This window comes from Centruroides sculpturatus, unplaced genomic scaffold (assembly GCF_000671375.1).
Source record: "Centruroides sculpturatus isolate CEXI.00-Female unplaced genomic scaffold, Cexi_2.0 scaffold99, whole genome shotgun sequence".
In the NCBI taxonomy this organism is placed as follows: domain Eukaryota; kingdom Metazoa; phylum Arthropoda; class Arachnida; order Scorpiones; family Buthidae; genus Centruroides; species Centruroides sculpturatus.
The window spans coordinates 24251-46789 of NW_019384321.1; the positions used below are offsets into that span (position 1 = coordinate 24251).

The 22539-nt window shown below is 35.0% G+C and overlaps 1 protein-coding gene across 1 annotated transcript in view; it reads right to left on the reverse strand.

Moving 5' to 3' along the window:
* The window catches only part of LOC111625473 (thrombospondin type-1 domain-containing protein 7A-like), a 37967-nt gene extending 16663 nt beyond the window's left edge, over nucleotides 1-21304 (reverse strand). The window contains exons 1-17 of the mRNA XM_023368623.1: nucleotides 21247-21304; nucleotides 17856-18133; nucleotides 16931-17440; nucleotides 14717-14968; nucleotides 14513-14629; nucleotides 9567-9709; nucleotides 9299-9504; nucleotides 9033-9228; nucleotides 7606-7801; nucleotides 7427-7542; nucleotides 7113-7328; nucleotides 6841-7041; nucleotides 6557-6773; nucleotides 6352-6487; nucleotides 3929-4056; nucleotides 3691-3844; nucleotides 3341-3604 (exon numbers count right to left, since the gene is read on the reverse strand). Of these exons, the coding sequence (XP_023224391.1) occupies nucleotides 3341-3604; nucleotides 3691-3844; nucleotides 3929-4056; nucleotides 6352-6487; nucleotides 6557-6773; nucleotides 6841-7041; nucleotides 7113-7328; nucleotides 7427-7542; nucleotides 7606-7801; nucleotides 9033-9228; nucleotides 9299-9504; nucleotides 9567-9709; nucleotides 14513-14629; nucleotides 14717-14968; nucleotides 16931-17440; nucleotides 17856-18133 (3330 nt within the window). The 5' untranslated portion in view covers nucleotides 21247-21304. The remainder of the gene's footprint in view (nucleotides 1-3340; nucleotides 3605-3690; nucleotides 3845-3928; nucleotides 4057-6351; nucleotides 6488-6556; nucleotides 6774-6840; nucleotides 7042-7112; nucleotides 7329-7426; nucleotides 7543-7605; nucleotides 7802-9032; nucleotides 9229-9298; nucleotides 9505-9566; nucleotides 9710-14512; nucleotides 14630-14716; nucleotides 14969-16930; nucleotides 17441-17855; nucleotides 18134-21246) is intronic.
* Nucleotides 21305-22539: the final 1235 nt, after the last annotated feature.

Below are 22539 nucleotides of genomic sequence, written 5' to 3' on the forward strand. Positions count from 1 at the left end.
GAGTTCAAATGGTCGGTTTTGTATTGACGGTCATAACCAAGTAGAACGAAACTTTAATGCAATTATTAAATCATAATCTGGAGACGTGTCTTTTTAAAATCAAAACCCGAGGATACCCTCTCGAGTGCATAGCACGCTCTTACTCAGAAGGGACTTCGCCTGTCTACCGGATGTTCCATTCATGAATATACAAAAAGAAGATTACAACAGATTACCTATTAGATACTTAGTTGGTTTAATTATTTTAAAAAATTGTAATAAAACTATATGATCATACAACATGTTAATAGAAACTACAGTATATTTTTTAGAATTTATCATCAATAGTATTAAATTTTTGAAAGGTTAAACTGTATAAATAAAAGCATATTACACTTAAACAAACATACATACATACATATAAAGCCTACTTATGACATATTTACGTAGTTTAATGGAAACTAATCGTTCGAACTTCCTGTTTGGAGTAGGTGTATAGTTAAATGTGACGGTAGAGTAGCCTACTTGTATGAAAATAAAAAGCATAATTCATGACATATTTTAAGTGATCACTTTATAAACAAAAAGCCGGTTGCTGTTTGGCAGTAGGATACAGTATGGGCAGTGATATCATAAAAATGTGTAATACTGAAATGTTTTGCGTGCCCGAGACGATCTGCATGTGTAACAGCTATTGGAAGATAAACTGGGTTCCAAAAAAGCATATGTACTATCATCATTCTATCGTAGGTGATTAAATTCAAGCTATATAATAATCGTTAGAAACTAGAACGTAAACACGTTACTATTTAACTTACTCAGCAATATTCGTGCAAAGTCCAATAACAATAGTACTGTCGCGTTTTACAAACACCTATGGATGGTGAAACGTTTAAACTCTGTCCAGACTACTTTTCCTTTTAGTATGCATGCCACGTATTTACAGCATAACATCATATTTCGTGCACTTTTCCATTTACTAATCGATTATAACAGTCCAATGATTTGTAATTTTTAAATGATTGCTTTGTATAATAGCAGGTTCTATTCACAAAGTAGTCGTTCATGTCGAGCAGAATAATTTCAGGTCATTTTGTAGTATCGCTTGCTAAGAAGATGGGTTAGTCTGATCTCTTAGATGTTGAACTACACAATGTCAAATTGCTTAAGCTTTTCTTCATACTGAGCTTTATTATTGTACTTTATGAATGATTAGCCTCATCGTCCAATTATTTATTCTTATTTTATAATTCCTTTGGTTTTTAAAATGTTAAGACAATGTTAACGTGTTAAAAGAGCAAGATACAAACATACCAAAACCATGTACTGTACTGTACGTGCACAACTAGCCGGAAATGACAAAGTTCCACTACTCTCATAATGTACTGTACAAGAGAAAGCCACTACTAATTTGAGGTGGAAAGCATATATTTTAAATGAAATAAATTAACAATATGATTAAAAATTGCAACCCGGTATTATGACAGTACAGTAGACCCCCCTATAACACGGAATTATCTACCATGTTATAGAGGGGTCTACTGTAAATAATTGCTCATTTATAATAATTTTCAATTGCCTTCTGCCGTTTTTTCATACGAGTGCATTGACATCATGTTGCCAATTTGGTGGATTCTCACTACATTTAGTAGGAGATACAGTACTTCGTATTTGAGGTGGGAAATTTCGGGGAACTGAATTTTTACATTTGTACAGTACTGTATTGTAAGATACTGTACTTTTTAAGCAGGCTATGATGATAAGCCTAATAATCGTTAATATCGTTGGCATTATATGAAGTTCGGGCTCGATATAATGCCAAGTTTAATGGCAACAAAATGCGGCAATACAAGAGAGTCGACTATTGTCGAACTAGAGAAAAGCTGGATTACAGAGATTGTACCGTATTTTGATACTCAGATACAATAAACTCCCGCTTTACTATTCATTTAGCTACGATTAGTTTATTCGTAGACTGTGGATAATCATTGAGTAGTAAATAAACCAAAAAACAACTTGGAATCAAACATTTGAGTAGCTACATTTATCATTTTAAACATCTTGATAAAAATATAGTTCTTATACAGTAGAGCGTCGTTTATCCGAATCAATTGGGGACTGGGGTGGTTCGAATAACTTATTTTTCGGATAACGAATCATGTACGAAAAAATATATTAATTTATCCCATGTTGAAATTTCTCTCCGTTGCGTGTCGCTTCGCGTTGAATTTTCGTCGATATTAAGCGTAACGAAGACTATTGTATCGTTAAAAATTATTTTTTTANTAAAACATACTGAAAAATAATATTATTGATGCTGATCAATCCGTTGATACCGATAAATTTTATTGACACTGATCAATCAATAGTAGAAAAGTCTCTTTAATATAGAAAATTAGTCTTCGTTGATTAATGATTGATCAATTTATAAGAAGAAACGAATCTAAGCACTGAATGCCTTTAAAAATAAAGCACATATCGATTCTCTATCTAACTATATTTCATTATTCATATTATTCATATATAATAGTAAATATGAATAAAAATATAGTCTATTTCTCTTTATTTTAATATATTTTTTACTCGCCTAGGAGTAGAAAAAAGAGGAAATGAAGAAGAAGAAAAAAAAAGACTGTACCTGTGACTAGACAAGTTATTATTTCTAGTATCGATCGTATAACTTTGTGAATCCAGTTAAAATTATCAGAGGAATTCAGTCATTCAGTGTCCGGGAAACGTTGAACATTCTTCTATATTTCTATTCTTATCAATATTATAGATAAGACAATTTATCTCTTTTCAATCTTCGTCAATTTACTTAACATTTGATAAATTTAGTAGAAAAGCGCGCACATTCATATAAAATTTTCTCATTCAATACTGATGGTTGCTCTATCGTTTTTCTTTATTGTTATATACATTTATAATTTATTTTTGATATTGTTAAGAAGAAAACTTTTAACGTAAATTTATGTCAGAGATTCACCCAACAACGATATAATAATTCGTATCGGAAATTATAAACTCCATCAGATGAAATTCTAAATATTATAATTGATATATTGTAATTTTTAATGTATAATTTTTTAAAATAAACTAAATTTGTTTTAACTAATCAGAATACAAGATTTTAATGGCTATTTTTGGATTTCAAGTTATAAAATATACAATTCTAGTAGTGATTAGAAGAAGAAAGCTTTTCTGCATCTTGTTATAAAGTATTTTCTATCGATACTCATTTTTCCCGTACATATATATCAATTATAATTTTCTATAAATCAATACAAACATGTTTATACTGTTTAAAATAATATACAAGTTTCATAACTTTGTATAAAAAATATCAAATTAAGAAACTTACCTTTTGACAATAGTCGGAAGAAACTGATTCTCCTTTACTCTTGATGCACGTTGCTGTTCTGGAACTGACTCCTTTACCACATATGGTTCCTTCGGGAAGTATACACGAGCCCCAACCCCCGATAAACCATTTATAATGGAAACAATTGTATCCTATGTTACAAGGTTCTTCCTGTACCAAAGACGGACATTTTCTACCGGAAGAAGGAAGAGCAATTCTCAGCACTGTTCTGTTTCTATATCTGGAGTAATTGTTGTTACATGGCTATAAAGTTGATAAATATATTATTTTATATGTCTTATAAACATTAATTTCGTATACGAGTGTTTACAATTATTAATTTATTTTACCTGTCTGCACTCGGACCATGGAGACCAAGCAGAAACGATGCAATCGTCGGGACAGGGAAGATAACATTTAACCGTCTCCAGAGGACGAGTGGAAGTATGACAAAATATATCATCTACTTTAATGGATACTTCAGCACCTTTGTTCTTCCTACAACTTCATGCAATAAAATCTGAATGAAAAACTTCGTCTATGAATCGTTGCTTATCTTTAATCAATAATTTAAAAAATATTTATTACCTAACTGATCTATTTTTAGATCCGGAACCACATTTTCTGTCGGAATACAAAACACGACACTCACTCCATTCCTCTGCTTTCCATTGATAATGATTGCAAAACATCTCGCATACGTCTTCTTGGATTTCCTGTAAATTTAGGAATAGTTTGTATGATACGCTGATAAAACAATTCACATTGAAAAGTGTTAACACGCGTGAAACATCGTATTTAATGTAACTTTAAGTGTTGTTATAAAACTAACTTTCAATTTCTACTAGTATTATTGGAACAATTTCTAAAAGCAAAAAAAAATCATAGGAAATTAATTTTGAATAAATATATAAAATATAAAAAAATGTATATTAATTTCGTATTAAATTTTAAGATAATAATATAATAAATATCAAGAATTATCAATAAATTAGAATTTTCCTCTTAATATGTTTCTCTGTCATTGTCATCTGTTTTGCAACGAAGCAGGAATAATAGTTTATTATCGCATGAAAAATTCAATTCTGATGTGTCTCGAATGATTTATTAATGCTATAAAGCAAATAAATAACTTTAATAATTTCTTCATCGAAAAAAATCACTAGTTATGAAAATCTAAAATTAGAAATCACAAAATGTTTTTCTTTCAGTGTATTTTCTGATACAATGAAAAATTGTATGTAAAATTTCTTATAAAATATTGAAAATGCAGCTAATAAACAGTTAATACAGTTAATAAACTATATATATATTTGTTATATTTTATAAATTAAATTTTAAAATACAGTAATTAAATTGTAGGCAATTTCATATTCGAGAAATATATTATTATTATGTAGTAAATAATTTAATCTTCACTTCTAAAAATAAAAGGTAGGTAGACTCAGGTATGTAACAGGGATCGCCAGATATACTCAGCACTCGCTTTAATCAATATCATCATATGCTACACTGTTGTAGTTCAGTTATGTACAGTACATACATAAAATAGAGAGGTTGCGGCCGAAGTTTTCATCTGTAAAACGTGAACGTCGAACGTTCAAACGTCGACGTTCGAACGTCGACGTTCGACGTTCACGTTTTACAGATGAAAACTTCGGCCGCAACCTCTGTAATAAATAAATAAAATGTTTGAATGATGATACACTTTGCACGAGTTTTCTCTGGTGTTTATGAGTTACACGTGGCATTTTCCTCGCTTTTCTCTACCGCTAGTATAAAGCATAAAAACAAATGGAGTTACCCATAATAGGTTTATTTTATTTTGATTTTTACAATTATTTTAAACAGAATTATAAAAATAAAGGAAGTTATAAATTTGCATACTTTTATTTTAATGAAGATACTCAAAGGATTTAGAATTTTTTTTCGTCTAAATGTAAATATAATTATGTAATCATTTGCCATTATTCTATTATAATGAAATTTAATTATCATGTCTCTATAGTTATTTACACGCGGATTCAGTAATGTGGATGATGAAATTGAATGTAAACTTGTAAGACATTATATTAGTGTAATTTCAATGTCGTAATTATGAAAACCAAACAAATAGAATACATTACGTAATTACAGTAACAACAATTCATCGTGTGTTATTTCTATTTAACGCTGCTATAATTTGGNCTACCCTCCCCAGATCATTAACAAGGGATTAGCAGGATACATAAAGTTTTCACTCGATTTAATAGGAATAAACATTCGTTAGATACGCTTATCCTTAGATAAGCCTGTATGTCTCAGTGTAGACCAGTCTTCCCTAAATAATATATATATATAATAAAAATAATTTAAATAAATATATAAATAAGTAAAACTGGTTCCTTTAACATTTTTATCTTCTTTATACCAGCCATTTATAACCTATCTAAAGTTAAGTTCGTATCATTATTATGTCAATACTATAAAATACAATAATATATTTAATAATTTTAGCATTATTAACTTAATTTATATTATAATATAAAACATTTTAAAGAAAAACAGCTCTTTCTAGTGATAAAATTCCTTTTCAGTTTTACAGAAATTTCATTTTTCATAATAATAATTATAATGTTTATAAACAAATATCTATTATAGAAATTCAACAACACTGCTAATTTATTTTTAGTCTGTTCCTAATATAAGTTAATAACAATTTATCTAGACGCAAAAAGTATTTTATTCATCATGTTTTGATTTCTATTCTCACTTAAGATTTTCCCTTCTTCGTAGCAAATTAACTATTCCAAAATTCTTAGATTGGAAACAGAATTAACAGAAATGAGAACAAAATAAACTGATATTAATACAGTAAATGAATTGTGAATTGTTCAATAAGTGAAGTGAGAGTAAATTGTTAAATATTATAACTTATATATAGGCAACAAATACATTCGACGTGTTACAGAAAAAATAATTAATATTTTACCTTATTGTCAAACTGAACGGAGCAAGGTCGACCCAATTTATTTCCATATCTGGTAACGTATCTTTCTCTCCTTCGATATCCTTGACCACACGTAATGTTGCAAGCACTCCATTCGGACCATTTGGACAATTGACACGTTTCTGGACATTCGACCAAACAAACGTCGGACACTAAACCTGAAAACGAATAAAAATAAGCATTTTTGAGAAAAAAAAAATTATTTGAAAAGTAAATTTCTACTCAACTGTTGCTGACCCTTCTGTTCGCAAGATTCGATCTTATTCCCTCTGATGTATCGTTTTCCCACTCCACATTCTCCGACACTCACGTTTTCCTTTCTTTTAAATGACAAGCTGTCTTCATCTACAATACAATTCGACCAATGACCCTCGGGAGTTGCCAAGACCTCTGCCAAAGGAAACGGTTTTGTTTCTTCTAAACGTATCCAATCACACGACTTTCCTAAACATAAAAAATTCTTAAATGGATTTGCCTCTTCACTTCATATAAGGAAAGTAATGCAACTGACCCAATCTTTCCCTAGTCCTCTTCAGAACTGAAGGACAACCTTTGACGTCTTCGGCAGACCAGGAAGTCCATTCTGTCGCGATGCAAGAAGAGTTGCAAAATATAAAACAAGGATCACTCGACTTCGGAACAGATTCTTCATCTAACGCAACACAGTTCCGAATCGGGACTTCTATTCCGTTTTCCTTTACACACGAAATTTCTGAAAGATAAATTCGCAAACTTCGCTCAAGATTTAAACACACAGAAGTGAATTGTTTTTGGAAAACTTACTTCTCACACGAAAGCCTTTTCCGCAATGAAGATTTTCGGCTAAGATACAATTGCTCCAAGTCGACACGTTCCAGAAGAAAGAAGAGGACGAATAACTGTTTAAATTCGGCAAACATTCTTTACCCACGTTGCATTTTCTCGTTTCCTCCAACGTTGAAGGACAGGGACGTCCTCCGTGCGCAGAAGATTGCAATACGAATCTCTCTCGACGCTGCACTATTCAACATAGATAAGAACCAGTTGCATAAACACACACAAAAAAGAACACTTTCAGCGAAGAATATCTTGATTGAAATTATGAGAATTGTCAAAACCTGAAAGACAGTCGTCTGAACAAGCAGTCCACTCGGTGAAGTTAGTAACTGCGCAGTCCACAGGACAAGGATAGTCGCAGGATCGAAAAATCATCGGTTTGGGTTCGGGAGAACATCTGACAAATATCATTCGTTACATCATCTGATTTTTGCCACATTAGACGTTTTTGGATGCTTACCTGTCATCGGGAACAGTCTGATGCAAAGCAGTGACGCATTGCACGCTTCTAACTTGTACGGATTTACCACAAGTTCCGTTCTTGGGTTTTTGACACGACGACCAATTCGATTTAATCCAATGATAACCAGAGCAGATTTCGTAATCGCACGGTTCTGACTCTGTTAATGTATCCTTGGCTGGACAAGGTTTTCCATCTGAAATGTTTGTAATTGTTTGAAGAACTTCTCTGACGTCCAAAACTTTAAAAAGGGCAAGAAGTAGGTGTAAATCATTAAAATTGTAAAAATGAACCTTATTAATTAGAAAACACTGCAGGTTTCATGCTGTAAGGTTCAATATCATTTGAGTGTCGGTCCACATAGGAATTATATGAAATCATATGTTACAAATATAATTTTAATTACCTGACATATCTTAATCTGAGCAGACAATTATTTGAATAATATTTTAGTATAAGATGTGGTTTCCTAGAAAGCAATGTACTGATTATATTGCTTGGCGTGCTTGACCGAACTAAAAAATTATTTTGCGTTCTGTAGAGCAGTTTTGATATACTGTATTTAGGAAATTTTACTGACATTATATTAAATGCAATATCTTTTCCAGATTATGCTATAGGCACTCAGTAGGATTTACTCTTTGGAAAACCGCTCGCTATTAAATTCCTCGAGTACTCTTGCACTGTATCTTTGCATCAACTGTTTCTGTTCAATGTAAAAGACTATTTCCATCAAAGGGAAACCGTATTTATTGCATAAGAATTAGGCTATATTCTTCTCTACTACACAGTTTTTGTGTTATCATCTAGGCATTTAAAAATACAAATCTCAGGTTTATAGATGAATAATTCTGTTTTCCGGGTGTTTACTTAGAGTTTCACACAATATTCGTATTTTTGCAGTTATAGTTTAGTATCTTCACATGATTAAATAGGTAGCAATCATCATTTGATACGCTAGATCTACATTTTGTACGGCCATCTTCATGCTTTTTTACAGCAGCGGAAAACGTTCTATTAACAAAACAAAACAACGCTATTTATTATTTTAAATTTTGTTAATATCTGTTATCTTTCAAGCCACTTCTGGCAACTCAACAATTCGCCTATATGTAAATTTATCCAGAGCCTTTATGACGTTACGCGCACAAAGCACAATTACAGTAAATCTTCCACACGCCAGTTGCTTTTAGTTAATTATAACTATAACTTTAACTAAATAACTATGCTATTCTAACAGCATGTCTCTACAGTTGACAACGCTACCAGTAATGTTACTGTCAACTAATTCTATTATATCAAATTGAAAGGTTGAGTACATTACAAAAGCCATTTTTCTGTGTTGTTAATGATTTACTTCTACTTCTAATGTTTTCCTTAATTAGTGGTCACCATTACATTTATTTTACGAGTGCGCAGTTACTTGCCTGATCCGTGTTCCGCGATGACCCTTCTTCGTCTCGTCCTGACTTCTTCCTTTTCTTCCGAATTGCATTCGGCCTCGCAGGACGACCATTCCGTCCATTCCGCTAAAACACAATCTCTAGGACAAGGAACGTAACATGGTGCCAACAGTTTTGGAGGTAACACGTGTATCTGACACAGAGACGAAGACACGTGCTTCTATAAAAATCGACTTTTATCACATACAAAATATTAATTTAAAATTAATTTTTAATATCGAAGTATTTACCCCTTTGGGATTGATGCAAATCGCTTCCCTTTTCATCATTCCTTGGCCACAGGGTTGTGTGACGTCGTGCAAGCGACACGAACTCCAATTTCCCGTCACCCATCTGACCACTTCCGGTTCCCGACATGACTTCACTTCCACTAACCAAGGACACTCGTGAATGCCGCTGGGCTTTTGTAGGATTTCTCTGTTCCTTTTCCGATAACCTATTCAACGAATGGCTCATTAATTGTATCGTCGACGCTAAACAGGACATTGAACATCTCACCTGTAGTTGATTTTAACGGTTCCCGAACATTTACAGGTAGACAGGTACTCCAAAGGGACCATTCGGAGACCGTGCATTTCTTGGCGCATTCCACGTTGCATTGTTGCATGGATGGTGGTCTGATTTCTTTACAATTGCNTATACTTCAGATGTTAATTTAGTATCAAAAACGTAAAATATTTGAGTAGCCCGAGAAATAGCCGAAGATTGCAGCGTCACAGCACTAGCGAAAATTTAAATTTACCGGCTGGAATGCTTTCGGATAACCAACGTTTCGGATAACCAGCTTTCGGATAAACGACGCTCTACTGTATAAGTAGGGGAGACTGGTCCACAGTGAGACGGTGCGGTTTACTTCAAATTTATGCTGTTTTGTGGCACCATTTTACCATCGAGATAATTGTCATAGTTGCACCCATACACAATTAAAACCATTTTTGTGGGAAATAGAAACTTTCATAGTAAGTAAGATTTTTTTGTTTGTAAGTCTTCAATGTAAATGCTTGGAGTGCAACTGGAAGTACTATAAAATATATTAATGACTAGAACCTGAGTTTCATATGAAATATCAGTAAAAGTATGATTATTAAGTTGTCTTTCCGCTCATGGAAAGGCTTTCTCAGTGTTACAGGATTAGATATTTATCACTTTTTTATGGATGTGTGCCTGCAGTACACAGCGAAACATGATGAACTACAGTGAGCTTTATTTCATCGAAGCAGTTCAAAGATTTCCCTAAAGGTACATCTAGGAAATCAAACAGGACTACTAGAAGGAAAAAAAACAAAGTATGATCATGACATTCCAGACTGACGTTCCAGAAAAAAAGAAATCTACAGGGTTATGAAGCAAAAGAAACAACATAATAATCAAACGAGAAAAAGTACTTACAACAGAATCTTAATTAATAGGCCTAATCCTAATAGCAGTGACATTGATGAACTTACGCAAAAATCAAACAATGATTTTGTTACATAAGTTCCTGTTGCACTGCAATCAGATTTCTGTGAAAAACTAGATGGAGATCCTAAGAAAGGAAACTATGTTCTAGTAGAGTTTTGTGACAAAATATATTACATTGGAAAAATAATTAAAGAAAAAGATGATAAAGAAGACCTCAAAGTTTCTTTCCTAAGAAGATCTCAAAAGTTTCAAGGAAGTTTTGTATACCCTAGAGTTTCAGACTTTGCAAGTATGAACATCGAAATAAAAATGTTACTACCCTCCCCAGATCATTAACAAGGGATTAGCAGGATACATAAAGTTTTCACTCGATTTAATAGGAATAAACATTCGTTAGATACGCTTATCCTTAGATAAGCCTGTATGTCTCAGTGTAGACCAGTCTTCCCTAAATAATATATATATATAATAAAAATAATTTAAATAAATATATAAATTTTTAAAAATTAATTTCAAATTTATTCAAATAATCATTTATGTTAATTACGATTTACAGTTAATAACTGAAAAATGAAAATTATTTAGTTTTGAAGTTGGTGTTAAATTAAAGAAGTTAAGGTGGCCTCTACAGCTCTGGGAAACTCGAGATCAGCGGGTCAGAAAACTTCGGAAATTTTTCGGGGATCCTTCCGAATATGTTATATTCTGTACCTCACCACTCGGCTGCCTTACTGTGCGCTGACCGAACCCATAACGGGCTTGTTAAAAAGGCCCCCTTACTGTCCACAGGAGGAAGAAAGTTAAAAATGAATAAGGAACATAGATGAAGTAAAGTAGCTAGGTAAAAATTGTTAACATAGTTATTGGCTACTTAATTTAAGCTAAATAATTATAGAAGTATATATTTATATTTTAAAAAATAAACACACGAGAAAATAGTTACGTATGATGGCATGCAGATGTAATACAGTGCTAGACAAAAGTATAGTCATTGTAAAAAGCGTAATAACTTGTTATAATTGCTATGTATGAAAATGAATGATGAAAACTAATAGAATAGGAGAACATATATATAAAAGAATTTGTGAAAAAATCAAATAGGTGTGTTTCATGGTCTGTTACTTAATTCAATTTACAGCATCGTAGACGAAAATATAAGGCCAATACTATAAATAATACGTATCTTTGCTATTTGTCAAGTAACAATAGACAAATCAAGGAAGAATTTGCATAACTCTCTAGCTTTATAAACCAGGTTAATATAACATCATTTGTCGCTTAGTATAGGAGCAAACGGATAGCAACGAAAATGCCGAATGGTACGCAATTGTCTGAGTTCGTAATAAGACAAATTATGGGAATGAAACAATGTGGAAAAATAGGAGTACAAATTACTGCTACTGTAGGACATTCGAAGATCATAGTGAACATCTTACAAAATCCAGCCGAATACGGAACAGGAAAGCGGTCAGGAAGACCGCAAGTGTTAACCAACCGTCAAGAAAAAAACCAAGCAATATCTATTGCACCTTATGACAAATACTTTTCCTCGGAGATAGTGGCACATCCTTTAACTGCAGTCCAGAAAAAAACACGTATGTCGTTTGCTTGTCGGAACATAACCTTTAGTGAGAAATGGAATGTTGAGAAGTTTAACTTACGAGTTAGATGGACCAGATGGCTTTCGACATTATGGCATCATATCTGTGATAACAAGCAGCATTTCTCAAGTGTCAGTTTAGAAGTGGATTGGTGATGATATGTAGTGCATTAGCTGCTGATGGTGCCTACCAATTGTAATGATTTCTACACGAATGACTTCGTCATTATACCAGTATATGCTTGCGGAACATTTGCTACTACAAGAACCGCTGTGCACTCGGGGGTGGAGGGGAATGAAAAGGATGACACCTTGGCCAAACAATCAGCAACTACTTCCTGGGACAGGATTCCCATTCGTACCAATAAGAATACTATCAACCAGACTGCACTTCTGTGGCAACGACATTGGGAAAGGACAACACTGGTCGACTAACCTTCCGTTTCCTCTCAGACATCAGCTTTAGGCTAAAGATGAAGCGACAGCAGATCGGCCTCCATATAACACAAGTCATCAGCGATAACGGGAACTTTAATCAGTACTTAAACCGGTTCAAGAATAGGGAGACCACCTACTGCACCTGCGATGACATCTCCACTCAAGACTCTCTTCACTTAATTTTCTACTGTGGTCATTATGGCGAAATACGGGATACATCAATGAGGGTAGCCATTAAGGAAGGATACGACTGGCCCTGCTCGTTAGACATTCTCACTAGTGATCCTGTTGATTTTAGGGAACTTGTGAACTTTATACTATCAACAGCTAGTACTTCTAACCGTAGCAACACACCTAACAGGTAACAGCTGGGTGTTCCAGCTGCGCCGGTTTCCGACTCAATTTGACTCTTGACCTATTCGCAACAGAGAATTGCCATCTGCTTAAGTGTTTGTGTGTGTCTCCTCTAGTTTATCGTCGGTGTACGTCCATGTCCAAGCGTATTTTGTCGTACAGGTAATATTGCAAATAATCAGGTTGAAATTTTGTTTAATTTTACTGTCTACAATCATTAATATGTCAATTATTCCTTGTTCAATTACTCTTACAGGTTATTGGTAAGCGCCATATATTAGGGTGCAGAACTTGGTTCGCACCTCTTGCTGTCTATGGATATGTAAGTTTAGTATCTATAATATAGATACTGGGTATCGGGTTATCGGGTATACTTTGTTAAATCTCATCGCGATATCTTTTCCCTATAGTTTATTGTTTTTTGTACTGTACTGTACATGAATACAGTTTGTTTCTATAAATTTCATGCGGCGCTTATAGACTCTCTCTCTCTCACCTTCTATTATTTAACCTTTTACTCTCTCTCCTCTGCTAGGAAATACCTTTGAGTGGTCCTGGCCTTTCCGCCCTATTAATGTTACTAATGTGTACGTTTGGCAAATGGATTTCACGCTCCATTTTATCCATCCACAAACACCAAGGATTCGTTTTTAGCAAATAACGCTACTGTTCTGAATTGGTCTACACGTAGCCTGGACATAAATCTTACGAAAAATCTGTGAGGTTTGTTGGGATGCAATCTGAAAAATTGTAGACCTGTAAATTCCCAGGTCGTCCGTCCGTCCTTTCTTGATCTCGAGAAAGAAGTTAGATAAATAAACGACGAAACCACCCTTAGGGTCAGGAGTATATAAAACATAAACGAACTTCCAATGAAAAACGGAAGTCACGTTATTTCAATTCAAAATTTTTCCCCTGAAAGCAGTTAATAGATGACCGGCACGACTCTATTGTTAAAGGAAAAGTATGATGTACAGGGGCAAGACACTGCTAATTTCAGGTGGAGAGCATATATTTCAAATGAAATTAATTAAAAATACAATAAAAAATTGCAAACCGGCACTGTATTTGTTGTTCCATAATGTTTTAGATTGACATATTAATAAACTAAATATCTATGATCACAGAATTTTCTTCCGAAAAGTGTTCTACATTCAGCGAAATTCCATCCTTCCGACATTACACACACCATTACGTTTGATAGAGGTAATAGATCGGACCAAACTATTGGTGTGTTTTCTCGTAGCTAACCAAATACTGATTGTTCGACTGTGCTTTTACGTCATACCTTCCAGTTTTTATTGTTTCCGGGAACACTTTTTTTTTCTTATCCGTTAGCAAACGGCATTATCAAGCTATTAGTTTATTTGAACAAGATACTAAACGACTCGATCAGTTGTTTCTCTTAAAGATAACAAAACAGGAAGAGGAGAAGACATGAAAACGCTGTAACAGAAATCATTTCGATTAAAAGAAAACTGGTTGGTGCATGGAAACATACTTTATATTTATATAACTTTAAACTTGTAATTTTGACTTGCAGTTTAAATTTGTAAAAGATTAATTAGGCTAAATATTTTTGGTTCCAATTATATCGACTTCTTAATTATTAAAATATATATATATATATATATACTGTATTTTTGAATACAGTTTCAAAGCATTACCTTTGTTTCTCATACAAAGAACTATCCTTGTCTGGAGTCCTCCTCCACACGTTTTATCTACAGGGGCGCAACGGCTCCAGGCGGAACGAACCCATTTAAATCTGCAAATTATGGAAATTCTCTGAAATATAATTAATCCCGTAAATATCCTTCTGCGCAGACAGAAAACGAGAGCAAACTTTACTCACTCGCTATCGCACGATGCCAATCCGTCTCGGACGGACTTTCTCTCCACCAGGGGAGGACACGGCGCTCCCTCTCCTTCTGGAAGTTTTTCTATCTTTCTACGTCTGCGTCTGTATTCCGGATACACGTGTCCATCGGAAGTGATGCAACCTTCTCCGACGGTGGTCCATTGACTCCATTCGGACACCCGACAGTCCCGAGGAACTATACAACTTTCGATCAGCGGTACCCGCAATAGGTGGTTTTTACACCAACTGAATCAAACAATTATTTAATATTTTAGTTACATATACATCGAAATTTATTAAAATATAATTTTAATATTTAAAAAATATCGATAAATTGATACAATAAGACATTTTTTAACTAAAATAGTTTCAATTTTATCTGAAAGATGGCGCCAGAGTAATCATTTTTCACCCCCTCATCATTAACATTTATAATATTTTACTATTAATTTATATAAATCTTTCGTAACTTTATGTACGGTACGTTTTAAAGTAAAGCATATAATAAATTATATATATAGTAAAAAGCATTATATTTGTAACCGACTTTACGAAGTTTTCTAATGAAATTGTATATTGACACAGAAGAAGATAGAAGATATTTCTATCATCCTCCATGGATGATGTAAAGAGAAGAGTGTGTGAGGCTTTAAAGACTGAATAGAGACAGAATTAGTAGAGTTAATTTTAGCTTAGTTTAATTATTAAATGAGTGTTCAACATGTAATTTTTATTTATATATATACTTAATTTCATTTCTTGTATTGTTGCTTGATAAAATTAATAAATAAATTTAATTAAAATGAAATTCTTCTTTCTAATCTTGGAAGAGAGTAATTAATAATCTCAAGTACTGTATACTGTATAGGCCTATATATGTGTGTGTGTGTGTGTATCTTCATTCCATTGTGTCATTGTCATTATAAATTTATTATCCTTTGTTAAAATGGCCTTTCGTTAATCGTTTGGGATGATCAATCGCTCTTTCTGCTTCGAATTTCTGATTAAATCGGCTTATTAAAATCAAGGTTACGTTATTATTTAATATCTCTCTTTAAACTAGGAATTACTTGTCAAGTTTATACAAGGTGCAGAAGATAATGTCGATGTAGGCCTACTGGGGATTAAAAGAAATTAGTTAGAAGAAAAAAGTTTTACTCCGGAATATTTCTAGAAAATTAAACTTTCGTACAAAAAGTTGTAGAGAAGAATTTCGAGTACAACACGACGAAGGGAAAATGAGGAAGGAGAGAGAGAGAGAGAGAGAGAGAGAGAGAGAGGATGAAAAAAGAGGGAGAAGAATATGGAGAAGAGGGAAAAGAATGTGGGCTAATTTTATAATTAGACTCCATTCGAACCTCCTCATAGTCGAATATAGAAAATAACAGAAATTCGTTTTAAAACTTAGCTTTGTGTGTCTTCTGGGGTAGAGAAGCGTCGACACGTATTGAGAATGCGATAAGAGAAAGGAGAATTCTCTTTCTGTCTTCAAACGATTTTCTTTTTTCATGCCGAAAGCTTCGATTTTATACATTCGACATATTAAAATTCCGATTTCGATTCGATCGAAGAGTGACAGCGCGGTTGCGTGCCACGTGATATTTCGAATGTCGAAAGGAAGAGGTCGCATCCTCGCAGTCAGACGGAAAATATATACTCCAAGGCGTTAAGACAGGTTCTCCTTCGGTCGAAGTAGGAATCATTCCCTATTCCCGCGCGGAGAAAAGAGTGTCGCGCGTAGAAACTTTTCGCATCTTTACGCGCGTCGTTCGTTCGAAAGCGATTCAAGCGATACGCGACTTCGTTACAGAGAGCAAACTTTCATAGAAACTCGAGTATTTCGTTTCTTAACGACTGAAAAAGTTTTCTTTCTAGAATCGTAGTCGGAACTTACTACAGAAATGACCGAAATTTAAGTGTTACTTCGATCCTTAATTAATGCGGAAATAAAGAAAATTGTAACGGAATATCGCGAAGAGTTTTCTCCCTCTTTTTTCTCGACTAGCGTAAATGTTTGCATAATAATCTTTTTATAAAATCGCAGCCAGAAGAGCCAATCTAAAAAGAATTCTTCTCGAAGTTTTTCAAAGACTTCGCATGCTACAAGTGAAAAATCTTTCAAATTTTTTCGCCCTTTGGGAATTAATTACCTAGACTTAATTTTAAGGAAACTATTAAAACGGAAGATTATAAAAAAAAAGACTTTACTTGGATGGAACGACTCGTCCTCGGGCGTCAATACAGGAGACGTTTCTAGTCCTTCGACCCACCCGGGGCCATCCGGATACGGCTTCGCTTTGACAGGAGCTCCAACCGCCCAAGACGGCAAGAAATCGTAGGATTTTCTGAGGACAGCTTCTGCCCGGAGGACATTCCTCCGACTGGGCCAGAGAGGGACAGAGTCTGCCTCCCTTCTCGGGAGCTACCAAAACTCTCCTGATCCTAGTCCGGCGATTCGAGACGCAATCTCCGCATCCCGTCCATTCTCCGTAGTCCGACACCACGCAGCCCCTGGGACATTCTCTTCGGCACTTTCTCTCTTCGGCCGGTTTGGGGAGGAGAGCCGAGCAGACCCGATCGGGCAGAGTCTCGTTACGCCTCCGACTCCGTCCCTCGTCGTAGACGCAAATCACTTCTCGACTCGTCTTACCCCAATTTTCCCGGCATCCGGTCGAATTGTCGGAAACGAGACACTCTCCCCATTCTCCTACTTTCCACCTGAAAATCAATCGTCCGTTAACTTTCTAAAATCGTCGTTAAACGGTTTTTAAATTTAATTCAAAAACGATGGCGAGCGAACGAAGACGTTATCTCCACACTTGTGCAGAAAACAACGGAAACAATTTAACTTGTTGAGAAATAAGTCAGCTTAATAGCTAATCCAGAAATCTTTAGAGGGATGCAGAAAGGAAAACAGTACATTTCTTTTACGTTAAGTACCCAGTTTTACTAGGGAAAAGTCCCCAAAAGTAAGGTGCATCTGCATCCTACGCACTTCTCCCAAATCCGTCCTCATTAAGTTACGTATTTTACCCTTAACTTTCGTGTAAACCCCACAAGTTATGGTGTCGTCGTCGTCGTCGTTCACTCGCTCTTCTGTGGAATAAAACATTAGTCAGAAATGCCTGCCTACCTGACAGATTTCGCCCGTCTTCCGCACACCTTAGGGAGGTTTCTTTCATTGCCAAGTCTCTCTTCATTGTCGTTGCAGTTCTCTCGCCGGATGCGAAATTCGCTACGACTTCGCAAAACTGCCGCTCGAATGTTAAGAGTGATCGGATTGATAATCCTGGAACGAGAGCGAACTGAACGAAGGAGGGAAGGATCGGGAGGTGAGGGATGATAAGAGATAGCGTCCAGAGGAAAAGAGAGGAGGAGGGCAACCAAGGCGCACTTCCTCATACGGGTCATCTGAAAGAAAAGACTAAATAAATAAATAAATAAACAGATTAAGTATTTGGGAATTAAGCGGTTATTTTTTGGAGCGATGATTCTAAGCATTTTCCCATTATCCGAGCCTCGTTAAGTCCGGTAATTAGAACTTAGCCAACTATAATAAATCCGATCGTCCTTTTACGCGTATCCGTAATTAATTGCCTCTGTGGATAATTATTTTGCGCGTCTCCGAAACGCATTTAAAATTTATGGTACGACGAAAAATTTAATTCGATTCTCGTTTCGTAGTCGTTCGTGGATCGTAAATTTTTCTACACATAAATCGCCGAAAATCGAAAGACGACGTCACACCGGAAACAAAAAGAAGTTTTGACAAGGGAGACAGACTTCTTTTCTAACGGAAGAGGACGAATTTTTTTTTCTTTTTTAATTTAATTTAATTTTTTTTTTCGTTCTTAAACCGGAAAGTTAACGATGAAATAAAGAGAGTGATTTACGACTTTTTTTCGCATTAATTTAATCGGGAAAGAAACTTAATTCCGTCGAAACTTTCCGGAAATTCTTGCTTCCGACCATCCGGAAATGCTAGAATTCTTTCCGTTTCCGGGCGACCAGTAATGATCAATTTGACCGACGGTGACGAAGTTCGTTTCCAAACACTTTACGTTCTTACTATTTCAGAAGGTGAGAAATGAACGTTAAATAAATAAATAAATAAAAGAACTGGAATTATTAAAAAAAACGAATTTCTACTGTTTTTTCTCTATAATTTTCTCGTAAAATTAGACGTTTTGCAAAAAGAAGGTGTTGGAATTAATCGCGGGTCACGTTTATGTAATTGCGATCCTCGCAGTGTGTCCTTAGCGCTGAATAAACGACAGTAATTCGGATTGGTTCGGTGGCGCGTGTTTTATGACGCATCCCTTCGGATTCCATGTCGTCGCTCTTTCCTCTTCCGGTCCGAGATTAATTTACTCTCGCATCCGGAACTAATCTCTTTACCTGGAAACAGTGTCCATTGATCTCGAGCCCGTTGAAGTCGCACGTTACTAAAAATGATCCGATGACGGAATATCACAAAAGCGAAAATAGATTTTAAAAATATCGAAGTTGAAAAATTCACTTCACACGGAAAAATCCTCATTAATAAAATTATTCTAACGAAGAATCGGTTACGTCAAAAGAGACGAAGAGTCTCGGATGATCGCCTTTCAAGAAACGTAATCGTTGATTCGAAAAGTAAACAAATCGTCTTAAAATGAGGGAGAGCGAAGGAAGAATTTTCTAACTTTCCGACTTACGGAAACAATCGTAAAATGGGATTACGAGCGAAAGTTACGAAACTATTTCGAGAAAGGAGCGAAATCGATTAGTCGTAGAGACGGGCACATCTTTTAAATAACTTATTAAAGGAAAGTTTCAGAACGATTCGAATCTTCTCTTTCCTACTTCGCGAATCTTCTCAGAAAATTCGGAAATAACCCGGTTATTGAGATTAAGAAGAGAGAATCGGCCGTTGCCAGTAGTGGTTTCGTTTAATTACTTAGTTGGATCCCTCCCTTATTTGCGAATTGCGGAGTCGCTTTGGGAGCGTGCTTATTGTTTCCCACCCAATCTAATTTTGCCATTGGCTCTCTCGTCTTTCGTTTTCTCTTGACGATTATTACGTTTCTCCAAATGTATATTCTTCTGTTACCAGACGAAGAATTGTTGCTTCTTTCTCGTGACGGGAGGTCGTCATTTCGGAATATTCTAGGCGTTTTAAACGTCGCAATTCACATCCTCTTCTTCTGTCTCCCGCTGAAGATAGCTTTATTTTCACGAAATGACGGAAGAATAGTTAAGAGCACGTCATTTTGTCCTTTCGTTTTCATCTGGAATATCGAAAGACGAATTGAAACAGGAAAGGAAGATCTCACTACTTTTACAAAAACCGATTTCTCTTGACAACTTTTCTTTAGAAAACACTCGTAATTTCTATAATAAAAACCGACAGATCGGAAGGAACCTTCTCTTAAATTTCAGCATTGTTTGACAGTTTATACGAAGACGGACTCGGTTTTTAGTTCTTTCAAAATTTCTTTACTCAAAAGAGTAAGAAGAGGAAGCGCATCATCACTTCTGGTCCGAAGACAACCTCCCTCCCGCATTAGGAATGCTAAAGTCCTTTTCTATAATTAGAGAGTTTTTGAATTAATAAAGGGCGAACAGACAAATATTTTAATTGCGAAATTCCTTTCTAAATTAAAAAACTCGCTATCTCCGGTCCAAATCGTCCAAAAATCGTCGGTCGCCGATTCTCATTTAGAGAGACACAGTGATCGGGCGGGAGATAATCGCAAAGATTTACCCGTATACAAGAAAACTGAATTAAAATTCTCTCTCTAAATTGCTCAATGAAAACATTTTTGTTCGGAATTTTTTCTTTTTCTTTTTTTTCCTTTATTAATTAAAGAGGGTGAAACACAAAACGGAGGACATCACTTCACGCGATCAAATTTCTCTTTTCTTTCTACTTCCGGCTTTACTTCTGTATGGAGAATTTCGGACAGAACTTCCAACTGACCGATGTCTCGTGACGTATCGATAGATGACGTTATTATTTGACACAAAAAAGAACGACGGTAACAGATTTCGTGCCAGTTCGATATTATTAAAGGAAGGACGTCCGACACCCTAACGTTTCTCGCAGTTCATCGCCTTTCATCTTCCTAACTCATCGAAAAAAAAAAGCAGATTACGAACGATTCTCGTCTTAACGCTTCTAACAAATCGCTAAATCGAGGGAACGTCCCGAACACCGACAACGTTGTTCATACATATAGGTTTAATTCGAATTGTAGGGTAGGGGATGAATGAAAATTTCCCTAAATCGGAATTCTTAACGTTCGCACGAAACTAAATCTCGCTAAGTTTACTCTTTTAAACATAAAATTGAAATTTAAACAAAGGTAAAAATTTTGTACACAGAGGAGAAGGAATTGGAGGAGTCGCGCGCGGAACTTATAGAAGAAATAACTAAATTTACAAAATTAAAGTTTTTATCGAGCATTTATGGATCGAAAGGGAATCGAAAGAGGAAGGAAGAGGGAGAGACATAAAATTATTATTAAAGTTCTTTCACTTACGTTGGAGGAGAGAAACGTCGTCGGTGACTTCGGGCGCCCGACGCCCGTATCCGCTTCTATTCCGAAAACGTTCCACGACAGAGCGGACATGCGCCGACTCTTCTCTGCCAAAAACTTCGCCTCGTCGCTCTTCCACCCCCTTAAAGCCTATTAATATAGATCTACAAAAAATGCAAACTCTTCTTCTTTAATTAATACGGATTTAAATCTGGAAAAAATCGTCTCGGAGTCTTTAAATTCGACCTCCTTTCTTAATAAGGAGTTCGGTGCTTACTTCGGTAATCTCGATCAGCAATAATTTTCGACTCAGACGAGAGGATGAAGAACTTCTTAAAAAAATTTTTTTTCTCTTTTTTAAATAAAAATATCGATTTTTATTACTTTCCGTTTATACGTAACTTTACGAGGAAACACAAGTAAGAGAGTAATTTGTCAGATTGTTAATTATTCGAGGATAACGTGGAGGAAACTTATAGCAAGATATCGAGTTTCCATTTATAGTGTTGGACGACTTATCCGACTTTATCTGTTTACGTCGTCGTAAAGATTGGCATTTCTCTTCCAAACTGTTGACGGTTCTTTCTTCCTCCGCATCACTTCGAGTATTGTGTGGAAATCTGTCGCTGGCACTAAGCTTTGCTGCAAAACTTCTTCTGGTTACGACAGAATATGTCTTCGTGTTACTTCTTCCGTAACTTCGACATAAACTCCGGATTATCGACGTATTAAATTACTTAATTTTTATTTTTCTAATCGCTTCACCAGTCGCTTCTTAATTTCTTTCGATCAGTTTACACTTCGTCGTCGGAACGACAGTATTTTTTGTTACAAGGATTAGAGAAACTGAAATTAATTTAATTATTTAATGTCTTTAATTAACTCAAAAATAACTACAAATTATTAATAGGAAATTAAGATTTAGGAGAATAAAAAAAATGGTAATTTCGTCGCAGATGAAGTGAAGACTCATTTTGATAGAAAACGGAAAAACCTATTCGTTATAAAGAGAGAAAACGAAGAAGAAAAGAAAGAAGATCGACAGTCCTGTAGCTTTTAATGAAAAGCGAACGATGGAAACAATAACCCAAGCAAAAACAACAAAACCGGAAGTTAATAACGAAACGTTTATCGGTTACTACGCCAGGAAAGTTCTATTGTTTTTTTTTTTTTTTTAAGGAACCATACGAAACGAGCAATAACAGGAAGAGACTACGACAAAATGGGAAGTGGAAGAGCTTAATATTTTTTGCTACAAATAATTAGCAAAATACAAACGTAACTTCAACATTTTTA